Here is a 13,637-nt window from a genome sequence, read left to right on the forward strand (position 1 = left end):
GAGAATTTCTGGAAATGTTACGACTATGCTGCTTTTGTGGTGTGGAGAAAACAAGCTACTTGTTACCAACTGAAATGTGTAACACTATCCCATCCTCCTCAATACAACTGAAACAATGTAATACTAGATTAATATCTCTTGCACATGATATATTTGATGCAAAACAATAAACAATTGTGAATCTCAAAATGTGAACATGAGTTACATGTGCTGCAGCCACATCAGCCCATGGCTGCTGTAGCAATGAAGCACACTCAGCCCACTGCAGTCACAGTGGTTACCTCTCACAAAAGCACATTTCACTAGATAAAACTCTCATTGCTGTAAATCCATATTATCTGCTGCAGGTGAAACACTAAATTAATATTTTATCTATTACCCACTAATATTGTTGTTCATTCTGTTATGGAAAGAGAAATAATGGTAAAAAGAAATTTTCACCATAGGATCCAGTTTAGATTTGGCCTTGGAGACTGAACAAAGATTCCAAAATCTGAGAAAGAATTGGCTTCAGACTATTAGAAAATGCTTTCATGGACAAAAAATTTAGAATGTGGTTAAAAATAGTCCACAAGACCAATTCCTCTCTTTTGCTTTCCTGAATTTTGTTTCTTTGAAGTTTCAGTCTGTAACTTTTAGTTGGGAAACTGTTTTCTAATTGAATAATTGCTCCTATCTTGGTCATGCTAGATCAAATGTAAGATTCTAAACTAAGGTAGCACTTCATTGTGTTCTTCCATGATTCATAAATGGTATTTATCTTGCCTCTGTTGTTGTGCAGTTCTATACAGATTTTCAAGTAATGTTTAACCCTTCGACTTCTGTTGACAAATTTAAGTGCAGCCTTTGAGGTTTTCTTCATTGCTATTTATGAGTCAATTCGCACCTACTTGCTGACACTTGGGCACTAATGATGAAAATAAATGCACAACCACTCAACTACCTGAGTGCAATTACAAGTTTAAGTGTACAGTAGAATTTCTGACTCATATCTCAGTAGCTTTTCATAGTTTTGCCCAAGAAGTTGTGTTCAGGTATTTTGTCTGTTGAACTGTCGTTGGTTTGAGTTCTACTGTTCATCAGGATTGTCAAAGAAGAAAATAACAGAGTGTTGTGATTACACTCAGGAAGAGATTATGGAAAGACTCTCTCAAGGAGTGACAGTGAAAATGAATTATTTGCTGTCAATGTATATGACAACTCCTCTACAGATTTTAAAAACAACAGCCCTAAGCACTCTATGTTAGTACATGTAACATTACAGTGTTATATTTCAACAAGAAATGTAATTGATAGCTCTTGTGAATCTGATACTGACTTTCGGAATGGGTTATCAAAATCAGATCAGAAACTGCTGAAGGAAAAACCATCTTCACATTTTTTGCAGATTTGCAACAACCATAAATTTGCAGAGAAGCTTGTAAGCTAAAACCTAATTTTTACACCTACAACAATGTTCATCTCAGCTGCGACAGATAGTGACGGGAGGAGCCATCACTGGAAGCCCTCCAGAAATATTTAGCACATTGCAACGCAGACAATTTGGGTAATCCCATCCTAGGCAAATGTTGGATACTAAGTGTCATTAAATGCATAGGTGATAATGATGCAGTGCTCAGCTGGGCACATACTAAGCACATTTGCAGCAACCAAAAGGTTAATAATAAGCTATAATAACTTCAAGTCTGTTAATCAATTTTCCTGGAAGGTCAATGGGATGACCATGTCTTTACTTACCTTCACTGTAGGTGGTTTATGAGAAAATCATATCAGGAGGTTTGTGCTGGCATATGGAAAGAGGTCTCTTGAAATGTGAAACCACTGCTTCAGCTTCCTCAATATTTAAGGAAATACATGTTTATGAACAACACAAAAGGAACTGTAAGCCGTTTGTCATCAACAGTGAAAATCCATCCACACAATAAATGATATTTTACAAGCTATTGTGATGCAAATGGAACTGGAGAACAGTATCACTATTCTGAGAAAAGGTTGTTAAGTCATCTTGAAATAATTTTAAATAATCTTGGTAGTTAGAACTTCCAGCAAAATCTTAATGAATATGCTTCACCACTGTTCTTGGTAAATATTCATCCAAGCACTGTAAAATGGTGGGACATGAAAGTAATAATGAAAAAAAGAATTTGCATGAAACAGATGTCTAAAGCCGCTAGCATTGCTGTTCTGTTCTGTAATGGCGAAAAAGGTAATAATTTTTTCAGGGGGAAATGAAGGCCAACAACAATTCTTAAATGTCTCAATATTTGCTTTTCAAAAACCTAACACTTCCCCCTCCATGATTGCCATTAAAATTGCAGCATATGAAGATGGCATGCAACAAACATCAAACTGGCATGAAATGCACTTACGTGCTTTGATAAACAAGTGATAAGCATTTCAGTGCAACTATAGAAAGCACATAGGAGTAATGTTATCTACACTGTGTAATTAAGGAATGAGTATGCAGCAGATTTCTCGTTCAGCAATTGGATTTGAATGTTTGTCACCATGAGAAGATCATGTTATACCTTGATTAAAAAGGAAAAGTGTCTACCAGCACATGTCGGAATTTGAAAGGGGCAGAATAGTGGCCTCTAGAGACTGCATTTTATTATTCTGCCACTGTTCCTGTCAGTCAGGATCCCATGACAGTCTTGTAAAGATGGAGTTAATGGTTTCAAGAGGGCCATACTCAATGTCAACCAGGATCACAGAGCCATGCCACATAGGTTTCATCAGGAAATTGGCTTGTTTGCAGCAAGATATGCATCCACATCGGCAATGCTGACAGCTAGAGAGGCCAGCAACAATTGTTGCAGCTTCCTTTGACATGGCATCGGAGAGAGGCATAACAGCAGTGGTACGCCCAACAGCAGCAATGTACACATCTTTTTGGATAAGTCCTGATTCTGTATATATCACACAATGGAAATACCTGTATGCAGAAGTCCTGAGGAGAAAAATGATGATAGACTGCATTTGACATTTCCAAATGGGACCAGCACCTAATGTGATGGTATGGCATGTCCTTAGGTGCACCACACAATTATCTCTGCTGGCTCAAGTGGCCAAGCGGTTCTAAGTGCTACAGTCTGGAACCGCGTGACCGCTACAGTCGCAGGTTCGAATCCTGCCTCGGGCTTGGATGTGTGTGATGTCCTTAGGTTAGTTAGGTTTAAGTAGTTCTAAGTTCTAGGGGACTGATGACCTCAGAAGTTAAGTCCCATAGTGCTCAGAGCCATTTTTGAACCACAATTATCTCTGGTTTGCATAGTGAGTAAATTGGGCAGCAGGCTTTATATTGAGTAACTTTAAGCCATCGGCTGAGCTCTGTCTTTCAGATCCCTATGGGATAATATTTACATGAGAAAATTCAAGATCATATGTTCATTTGTGCCTTACCCAACATGTTCTTCAGGTCACACATCTATTGAAAATATTTAGGCATGGGTTGCAGAGAGATAGGTATGCTACCAATCACCATCACTGTGACTGGTCAACTCTGGCATCAATCTGAAGTTGCATCGATTAAGGTATCTACATCTGTTATACAAGGTTAATTCTACTTGATACCCAGCTGGATTACAGCAATTGTTGCTGCCAGATGTGGCGTATCTATGTAGGGGGGCAATTTTCTCTGCACTTGTATACTTCAAAGCACATACAAATGTTATTACATATTCTTATTACTATATTGTAAGTCCACAATAATTTAGTTAAATACTATCCTTCATGGTGTTGCAGGTTTCAGTGGTCAGCAGTGTACTTATTTGTACCAGATCACTGAAGAAATTATAACAACACAAAGAAAACTGAATACAAAGCAGGTTTCTTTGTCAATTTGATATAAAAAATAAATTATTTGTAACCCAGAATCAAACGTACACTAACTGTAGTGAGTTGTCTCTGTTTATGAATGTCCATTTATAAATACATGAAACCACCCTTTGAAAGAAGTGTAAACATAAGATCTGGTTGTACGGTACTGGAAACGTGGAGGACTGCATTTCTCATCTGCCTGTTGATCCTAATTCATGTTTCTGGAAGAAATAGTTTCTTGAAATTAATGAGTTGCCTTTATATTATTTTTCAAAAATAGTTTTTTCTGAATTTACAGGATGACTAGTATACCTGCAAGTATATCTCGTAGCTTTTTGAGAAAAGTATCACACATTTATATATTTTCATTGTTTTAGGAGGTTGACACCTGAAATAATTAGGACAAAGTATTATATTTCAAGTATAGGTTCCCATAAGAAATATCTCAAAAAATTTTATGTTATTCTTTCTATCAAATATATATTTTATTTACTGTTTCAGCACACAATGAAGAGCATTTGCTAGTTTGAATTTTGTAGTTTTTATTCACTTTTTGAATTAAAGGAATTTACAGTTCCAATAAGTGCTATGGTTACATACTATTGCTTGATATATTTCATTTTCATTATGTGTAAGAAGTTTAAATCATATATAAGTCACAGAATATGTCTAACACTGGAGACACTTACACGACTATAGGAACATAAGAAAAAAGTTATTTGATGTCTTTGGATGATGCTTTACAAAAGACACATGACACACTTTGATATATTAACTCTGCTCATAAAAAAATAAATTACATGCAACATATTGTGTAAAAAAATGCACAATATTTATCTATGAACTTGCTCATGTTATCACACACAACAGAAAGTGACAGTCTCTGCCCACATTACTTCAGTGAACAGAACATCTTTCTGATATTTGCAGTTCAGGCCACTGCATATAGTGTTTCAGACAGTAATAGGTGTTTTCAATTGTGTTGCTGTCTGTTTGTACCAGAATTTATCTCTGCTTTCAATTCTCTTGCAGCTGATGATTTTTATGATGAATTTGTCCTGTATCAGCTGTCTGGACAGTGGTATACCTGTTCAAAGGTGATGAAGAATCCATTGAAGTTGTTCTCATCATCAGAATGAAAATGGAACCTTTGGCTTGTTGCACCTGGCTGATACACAGCTAACCCTGAAACAACACAATTATTTCAGGTTTCTAAGTTTCTTTTGCTTTGCATTGGATCCCTTAGAGGAACTGCAAATGTAAATTTGCGTTATAAGCACCATGGTATCTGAAATAATTTCAGTATTGTAAGACATGTAGTGGACTATATTTGTGTTTGCTCATGATTATGTAGGTTTTTTATTTATTTTTTCAAATTGTGATGTAGTGTAGTTTAAGGTAAAAGTTGATTTTGGAACAGTGATAAACAGAAAATATCAATATAACTTTTGAAATGAAATTAATTTAAAGAATCCATAGTCAATGTAGACCATAATGCTCTAAAATCTTATTGCTAAAAATGCTATTAAGAAATCTGAAGAGAAAAAAATATCTTCTTGTAGAGTATTTAAAACTTTTCTCACTTCAATAAAATACTGTAGAACATAAATAGCTTTATTTGTTTGTTTTCTATTTCATATTTGACTATGTGTTTAACTTTATCACATGTGAAATTCTATACAAAGGGTACTGTCAACAAACAATACCAAAATGTTGCTTCAGACAGTGCGCGGAGTCTTCAGATCTCAGAAAACTGAACCAAGATGCAGGAGGGAGTTGGAGCAGCATATGCAGAAGAGTAAGCAGTGTACATGTTATACAGAACCAAAACATTTCACTGTTTAGGAACTATCAACAGCTAAACTTGGCTGCAGACAGAGAAATTAAAATAACATTTAATCAGATGAAAAAATACAAATACTATTAGTATAAAAGATTAATTTCACAAATATGATCACTTTTCATTAGGAACTTGCAAAATATGCAAATAAAACCTGGGCTAAAATTCTGAAAAAATGTGCAACAGTCTGGCACTGCATTATTTTGGAAACAAGCTTTTTGAAAGACTGTTTCTTCCTTTTCCTAGTCCTCGATGGGGCTATACATTTTAAAAAAACTGAATATCAGATAGGATCTATGGACAGGGTAATTGAGACATGTCATAATGGAGTGTGAGCTTATGTATCAACTCTGAAAAAACACTACTGTCTGACTGTCAACCATGTCACTGCAGTACAGTACAGTTTCCTTCTTATTTAAGGTTATATGTCATCCCAAACACATTTTCATCTCCTTTAAAAATCACTTCGTACCAAGTCCACGAAAATAAATATTGTGGTCCATCATCACCCATTTGAAATGCTGAAATGGTAGTTGGGTTGACATTGCAGCATACAGTTGACATTGTTGTGTAGGTAGCAGAATTACACCTATTGACAGCATGGCTCTTCATTTTGAATGGTTCTTGGAACCTTTACAGTGTTTTTTCTTCTTCTTCTTCTTCTTCATCTTTTTCTAGAGCCTTTGTTCTGCGTTGCCACAGGGTCGGCATTGTTAGGTATGGATTTGACACGGTTAATTTAAGTGGTGACCTGATGCCCTTCCTGTCATCACCTCAGTACTCCCAGGATGGAATGTGAGTAGCCCAACTGTCTGCATGAACTGCCATACATGTGAAAGTCAGTGAAAGTTTTCTGAATGTTTGAAAATCATGTAACTGATGCAGGAATTGGGTCTCAGCTCAGTATTCATGTCGCAGGATATAGGAAACCACCTAAAAGTCACTTCCATGATGGCTGGCACTCTGGCACTTGTTGTTAATCTGGTAGGCAGATTCAGTCTGCAGTTAGCACACTTCCACATCCTGGAAGCAACACTTCAATGCGTACAGCTAAGCAGGTGGGTAATTTCTGGCAGTACTGGGCTCCAGTGATTGTTCTCTCCACCACTACAAAGTTCCATGGCTTCCTCATGAAGAACTACACAGAACCTTTGTGGCATGGGGCAGAAAATTGCTTTCAGTCATTTTTGCAGAGGAAATAGGAAAACTAACAGACTAAAACCTAAACTAAACTAAACTCCTCCAGAACAGGATCCTTATAGGGCTTCATCTGAAGGATGTGGACCGTATCTCTGATCTTTCGTTATCTTGTGTCGGGCTTAAAATCTTCAACTTCATAAGTAACATCAGACAACTGTCTTACAAGCTTACAAGGTCCAAAGCAGCGCCTGAGGAGCTTCTCAGAGAGACCAACCTTCCAGACAGGAGCGAATATCCAGACGAGGTCACCAGGCTGGTAGACAACAGGGCGGTGGCTCACGTCATACCATCAGCGATCGTTTCCTTGAGCCTGCAGTGTGCAGAGTTGTGCTAACTGCTGAGATTCCTCAGCTCTGGTTAACACTTTGCCAATATGGTCGTCATCCACATCATCAGGATGTAATGGAAACACAGTGTCCATCATCATCACCATCATCATCATCATCATCATCATCATCATCATCATCATCACCTCAAACCCATGCACCATGAAAAATGGCGTAAATCCTGTGGTGTCTAGTTTGGTGGTGTTGTAGGCAAACGTCACAAAAGGTAGCACCTCATCCCAGATGCTCTGCTCAACATTGATGAACATTGATAGCATGTCAGCCAAGATCTTATTAAGGCGTTCAGTAAGCCTCTTAGTTTGCAGATGGTAGGCAGTCGTCATGTAATGAGTAATGTTGCACTGACAGTTTATCTCCGTCACAAGATCTGATTGTAAATTTTCTCTCGATCTGAAATTAATGACCTTGGGGCACTCTGTTTTAACAGAATGTCTTCTATGATGAATTAGGCTACCTTGAATGCTTCAGCTGCTTTCACGGCTTTTGTAATGGCATAGCCTGTCAGATAATCAGTGCAAACAATAATCCATCTATTGCCACTAGCAGACATTGGAAATTGTCTGAGGAGGTCATTCGCAACACGCTGGAAAGGTATTTTGGCTGGTGGAGTTGGTATGAGTCAGCCAGGTTGTTTCTGAGGAACTGCCTTTCTCCTCTGGCACTCTCGACAGTGTGACACATAGTGACGGACACTCCTAAATAAACGTGGCCAGAAAAATCTCTTGCAGATCCTATAAAACGTCTTAATAAATCCTAAATGCCTCAGGTGTGTCATGGAATTTCTGTAGAACATGCATGTGTTTAGTAATCACTGGTAGCCATCTCTTTCCAAACAGATCAAAGTTTTCCTTGCAAAGTAATCCATTAACCACCTTAAATTGTCCTTTCACATCCTCTGGCCGATTTAAGGCAAGCATAATTTGAGATATCTTGGCATCCTCCTTCTGCTCAGCAGAGAGATCCTGGAGTGCAGTGAGACAGTCACTATCTTCATCAAAGTCTTGATGGTCTATCACAGGGTGTCTTGAGAGACAGTCAGCATTTGGTGTTTTCTTCCGCTTTTGTACACTATGGTAATGTCATACTCTCGGGGACATAGTCCCCTCCCGGCAAGTCATTCTGTTGAATGCTTAAGACCTGTCAACCAACAAAGTGAATGATGGTCTGTAACAACTGTGAATGGCCTTCCATTGAGATACTGTCAAAATTTGCACATGGCCCAGATCACAGCAAGACATTCTCTTTGTGTAGTTGAGTAGTTTCTCTTGGCTTTTCTAAGTGTTCTAGGAGCATAGGCTATAACCCTCTCTTATCCACCCAAAATCTGCACCACAACAGCACCGATTCCATGCCCACTGACATCTGTGTGTAGTTCTGTAGGTGCTCTCTCATCATACAGACCAAGTACAGGGTCAGTCATCAGACCTTTTCACAGCACATTGAAAAAGTCTTGTTGAGCACCACCCAAGATAAATTTAGCATCAACTTTTAACAAATCTTGGAATGGCCTGGCTTTGATACAAAAGTCTTTGATGAAATGATGTTAATAAGAAAATAATCTTAGGAAGCTTCTCACATCTCTAATACTTTTAGGAATGGGAAATTCCATTATAGATCTTACCTTTTCTGGGTCTGGCTGCACATCTTTGTTTTACACAAGGTGTCCAAGTATTTTGATTTCTTTTTCTCCAAAGAGACACTTTCTTGGATTAAGTTTCAGTCTGGCTTGTTAGAGACACTTAAGAACCACCCTCAGTCTTTTTATGTGTTCATCAAATGTCTCTGAGAACACTATAATGTCATCTAATTAACAAAGACACATTGTCCACTGCAGGTGACTTAGAAGATTATCCATCATCCATTCAAAAGTTGCTGGTGCATTATACAAACCAAACGGCATTACCTTAAACTCATACAGGTCCTCAGGGCTGATGAATGCAGTTTTCTCACGATCAGCCTCATTTACTTTGATTTGCCAGTATCCCAAGTACATGTCCATGGTTGAGAAAAACTAGTGTATCATCAATTTGTGGAAGAGGATAAACATCCTTTTTAATTATCTTATTAAGCTTCCTGTAATCAACACAAAAGCACCAACTGCCATCCTTGTTCCTGACGAGAACCAGTGGTGATGGCCATGGGCTCTGCAAATGCTGAATGATGTCATTCTTCATCATTTTCTCTACCTTGATGCAAATTATTCAACATTCTGTTGCTGACACATGGTATGCTCTCTGGCTTATTGATTGATGGTCTCCAGTGCTAATCCAATGCTTCACTGTCAATTTGTCTATTTTGCTCTTCACCTGTGTATTGAAGTATTCGGAGAACTCTTGAAGAATGGCAAGTAGCTTCTTCTGTTGTTCCTTAGTGATATCTGGTGATAGTCAAGCTAGAAGATCTTGTCTCATAGTGGTAGCACCAATTTCGCACACAGACTCGGCATGGGAGGTTTCAATGATGCTCAGCTGTTCTGCAATTAACGTCTCAGTGTTTGCTATGCACATGTGTCTTGGAAGGATCTGCAGTTCTCGGCAGTGGTTAACTATTCACAATTACCAAATCCGTTCATAAACTAGACGACAGAGGCTGGGATGACCAAGTTATTCTTCAGTGGAATGCTTCTCTTACATTCCACTACAAGATCCATGGGATAACGCCTGGCATGACAGGTGACAGTTACCTTTCTAGCACTGACTGTAGGAATGATCACTTCACCCAGCACACATAGTCTCCACACAATTGGATGTGCATCTTCCTGTCCACAGTATCTCATCTCATCTAGCATGATCTTCAAGCGACTACAATCTATAATTGCCTGAGAAGTTATCAAAACGTCCCATCCGAGAATGACGTCATGACTACACTCTTGTGAGATGATGAATTCTAAGGAATGTGAACGGCCACTTATACCCACACAAATGACACATCTTCCTGTAGGTTTTACATATTTCCCATTAGCCACCTTCAGCGGAGATGTTTTGTTGTCGACGAATATTGTTTTCTGCAACTGGCAACAGTACTTCTCTGAAATGACTGAATATGATGCTCCAGAGTCCACAAAAGCTTGAGGATATTGACATAATTTCCTACTGTTATCGTAGTGATCAACGGCAGAGGATTTTTCTCTTCAGTGGCCTCACCTCCAAGGAAGGTCACACCCTTTAGTTTTCCAGGTTGCAGCGGCTAGGTGATTGGCTGGAGCTTCTAAACAGCAGTGGAGACCTTGATCGGCATGTTGGGGAGCGTCCTCTCCAGCATCTAGCTTGTGGTGATGGTGACCTACGTCATCATGCACCCCCATCTTCTTCTTCATCTTCATTGTTCCAGAGTTCGCATCAGCTAAGATCGATCTACTGTCTTCTGGTACAGGCATCTTCAAATATCCACCACCATTCTCGAAAATAGTGCACCACATGTCTCGGTCGTCTGCAGTGAAAGCATACTGGTTGGTTATCCTGGGTCCTCTAGATACCAGTCTTCCTTGTTGTCCAAAGAGGTTCCTCATGCGGCATTGTAGGAATGTAACTTCACGAGGGTCTCGACTTTTTCACCATTGTAAAGGAAAATGATGGACGAGAGATTGAATTCAGTGTCTGTTCCACTTACTCCCTTATGACCTCTTGAAGCATATTGGTTTTTTGCTCGCCGTGCTATCCAAGTGCCATCTGAACTTCCTCTCTCACTATCCGACAAAGAGCACTTGGGAAATAAGTTTCTTCCTCCATCACAGACATCGATACGACATTTCAAAGCTGTTCAAACAAATTCTTTTTTGATGCATTGTCTCGATATACTGGCCCCATTTTATGAAGTCGTCTGCTGTCGAAACCTTCTTCATGAGTAGGGCTTGATACATATCCTCAGCAACATCCTTCATGAGATGTGCAACCTTATCTTCCTCCTTCAGTCTAGGAACCACTATTTTACATAGCTCGAAGACATCTTGAATGTAGGATGCTGTAGTTTCTCCTGGACGCTGTGCTCTGCACTATAATTTTTCTTCAGCCTTGCACTTCTGTCATAATGTGTCGCCGAAATACTTGCACAGTTCCACCTGGAATACTTCCTGGCTTGTGAACTTCTCCTCGTTGTTCTCATACCATTGCTTGGCAGAGCCCTCCAAGTAGAAAAATACGTTAGTCAAACACACAGTGTCATCCCATTTGTTAAATTTGGCTATACACTCATATACCTGCAGTCACTTGTTTGGATCTTGGCCATGGTTACCAGAGAATCCAGAAGGATGTCTCATGTGGTGGCACATAGTTGCTGTCATCATGACATCCTCTTGTTCTTCTGTCTCTGATAAATCGTGATCTGTTTAATATGGCTCGAACTTGGGTTTCTTGCCATGTAAAGGGCAGCTCTGTCATGGCCTGAAGGGAGTCACTGTATCATTCAATAATGTGTGGTATCACAAGTTCCAATACCCAGCACCTCCACCAGAATAACGTCACATAGAAGAAGATGTAAGTAGATGAATGACAAACACTAACTTCACGTAACAAAGGTTTATTCAGCACTTGCACATACAAGAGCATGGAGCAAACTGCCTCTGGCCAGAACACATACGGTATGTATACAGCTACAGAATATTCCAGTACAATGAGTCTTGCCATTTGTGGATACTTCTAGAATGTACTTGAACCGAATATAGAAATTAAAGTTCAGGTGAGTTTTGACTTCACGACCCTCCATGCAACCGTCTAGTCTCATAACCACTACACTACAGCGACTGTGCTACTCAGCTTCTTCTGTGACAACATTTGTTAATTTCAACCTTTAAACAAATAATTAGGCCTAACACTTGTAGTAGAAGCAACTGTTAAAAAGAAGGAATTTTTCTATATATTCAGTTAATTGAATGAGTTATGTTTTAATTATAATTTCTGTAAATTAAACATCGAACAATGTGTAGTTTCAGTATCTATTATTGTGAGGATATATACAGACCAGATTTTTGGTCGCAAGACACTCAGACCATGGCCGATTTTCAGACGAGAAACCTGTATTGGTTAGATCAACAGCAATGCATTAACTTAACTGTGACATGAGTGTAACACAAATAGGCTGTGTGTTAAAATAACAGTGTCTGTTCAATAGTGTCACACATACCATATTATTCTGTAAGAACTGTGTGGTTAGGTTTTACTGCTCACACATGTTCAACAGTAAATTATTATAGCAGTATGCTGACATTTTCCTGCAAACTATTAATGAGGCTTCTCGAAAGTTAACCAATAGTGAACTGGCCATATTAACTGTATAATATTAGGGGGTTGTGACCAGTGGAAGTAAAGAACTGTGTAACACAACTGTGCAACTGTTGGCTACATTATTTACAGTAGTCAGTATTGAACTTCTACCCCCCCCCCCTTTTTCAGCCAGCATAACAACACATTACATTGACACCAAGACTATCAACAAAGAAATAAAGCAGGTGAATGTCACAATTAGAAGAGCAAAACAGTCCAGCAATGAGTCCTTGGGCAGTAGTTAGTTTCTGATGTGCAATGACAGGCAAGCTGAAGATGGAAGTACAAACTCTGAAGTTCCTGCTGGAAAAACCAGAACTTTGCGTCACAATACTTGAAATGGCATTCACGAAAAACAAAATAACTGATGAAAAGATGAGGTTTACGGTGGCTGTAAATGTATAACATCCCATAGCTAACCCTACAGCCATATACAGAATGCTTCAGCCCACATCAGAATGGCAATATACATTTTGAAATAAGTAATTGATCGACAGAATGTCTAAACCACTTGAACAATGCATACAACACATGGGCGACAGGACCCCATCTGAATATTGGCGACACCTACGGGGCATTGTCAGAGAAGGAGACTTACCTCCCATGACACTGTGGTACATTTGGATGGCACAGATGCCCAGTGCAATCAAGGTGGCAGTAGTTACCTGCACAAAAGACAATGTCCATACATTGATAATGACAGCAGACAAAGTTCACATGACAATGGACAGTATAAAGCATGTATGACACTGGCTGTGGAATGTTGTGTGCAACAAGAGACCACAGCTGTACGGAAGAGCCGGCATGGGAATTTGGCCAGATGGCTGCATGAACTTGCAGTTGATGCATTACGGCAACACAAAAGAAAGATAACAATGGGAATAACAGTGGCAGCCAGCGGAGAAGATGTGTTAGTACAACTGGCGTTTTGGCGAAATGGCAAGAAGATGTACAAGACCATGTAAATACCCAAATGGTGGTGATGGTGGGCAGTAGGTGTGGCAGGCCATGAGAACCAACAGAAATGCCTTCAGCAGGGAGGTGAACACAACGAGGGACCTAGGATGATGAGTAATTAATGAAAGTGATCCGGTCATTCACAGAGGTTACATGTTAAAGATGTGGGGTCATGTCATTACTGTTTGACTGATGCAGAGTCAGATGTCAGTGCAC

The 13,637-nt window shown here is 39.2% G+C and overlaps 2 protein-coding genes across 2 annotated transcripts in view; one reads left to right on the forward strand and one right to left on the reverse strand.

Annotated features, from left to right (window-relative positions):
* Positions 1 to 5,362, forward strand: part of LOC126187373 (L-lactate dehydrogenase-like) — a 291,082-nt gene extending 285,720 nt beyond the window's left edge. Inside the window, exon 9 of the mRNA XM_049928418.1 lies at positions 4,852 to 5,362. Within this exon, the coding sequence (XP_049784375.1) occupies positions 4,852 to 4,855 (4 nt within the window). The 3' untranslated portion in view covers positions 4,856 to 5,362. The remainder of the gene's footprint in view (positions 1 to 4,851) is intronic.
* LOC126188574 (neuropilin-1a-like) overlaps positions 4,866 to 13,637 on the reverse strand; it is a gene marked incomplete at its 5' end in the record, with an annotated part of 276,952 nt that continues 268,180 nt past the window's right edge. Inside the window, one exon of the mRNA XM_049930176.1 lies at positions 4,866 to 5,004. Coding sequence (XP_049786133.1) covers positions 4,883 to 5,004 — 122 coding nt within the window. The remainder of the gene's footprint in view (positions 5,005 to 13,637) is intronic.

This window comes from Schistocerca cancellata, chromosome 5 (genome assembly GCF_023864275.1).
Source record: "Schistocerca cancellata isolate TAMUIC-IGC-003103 chromosome 5, iqSchCanc2.1, whole genome shotgun sequence".
Lineage (NCBI taxonomy): Eukaryota > Metazoa > Arthropoda > Insecta > Orthoptera > Acrididae > Schistocerca > Schistocerca cancellata.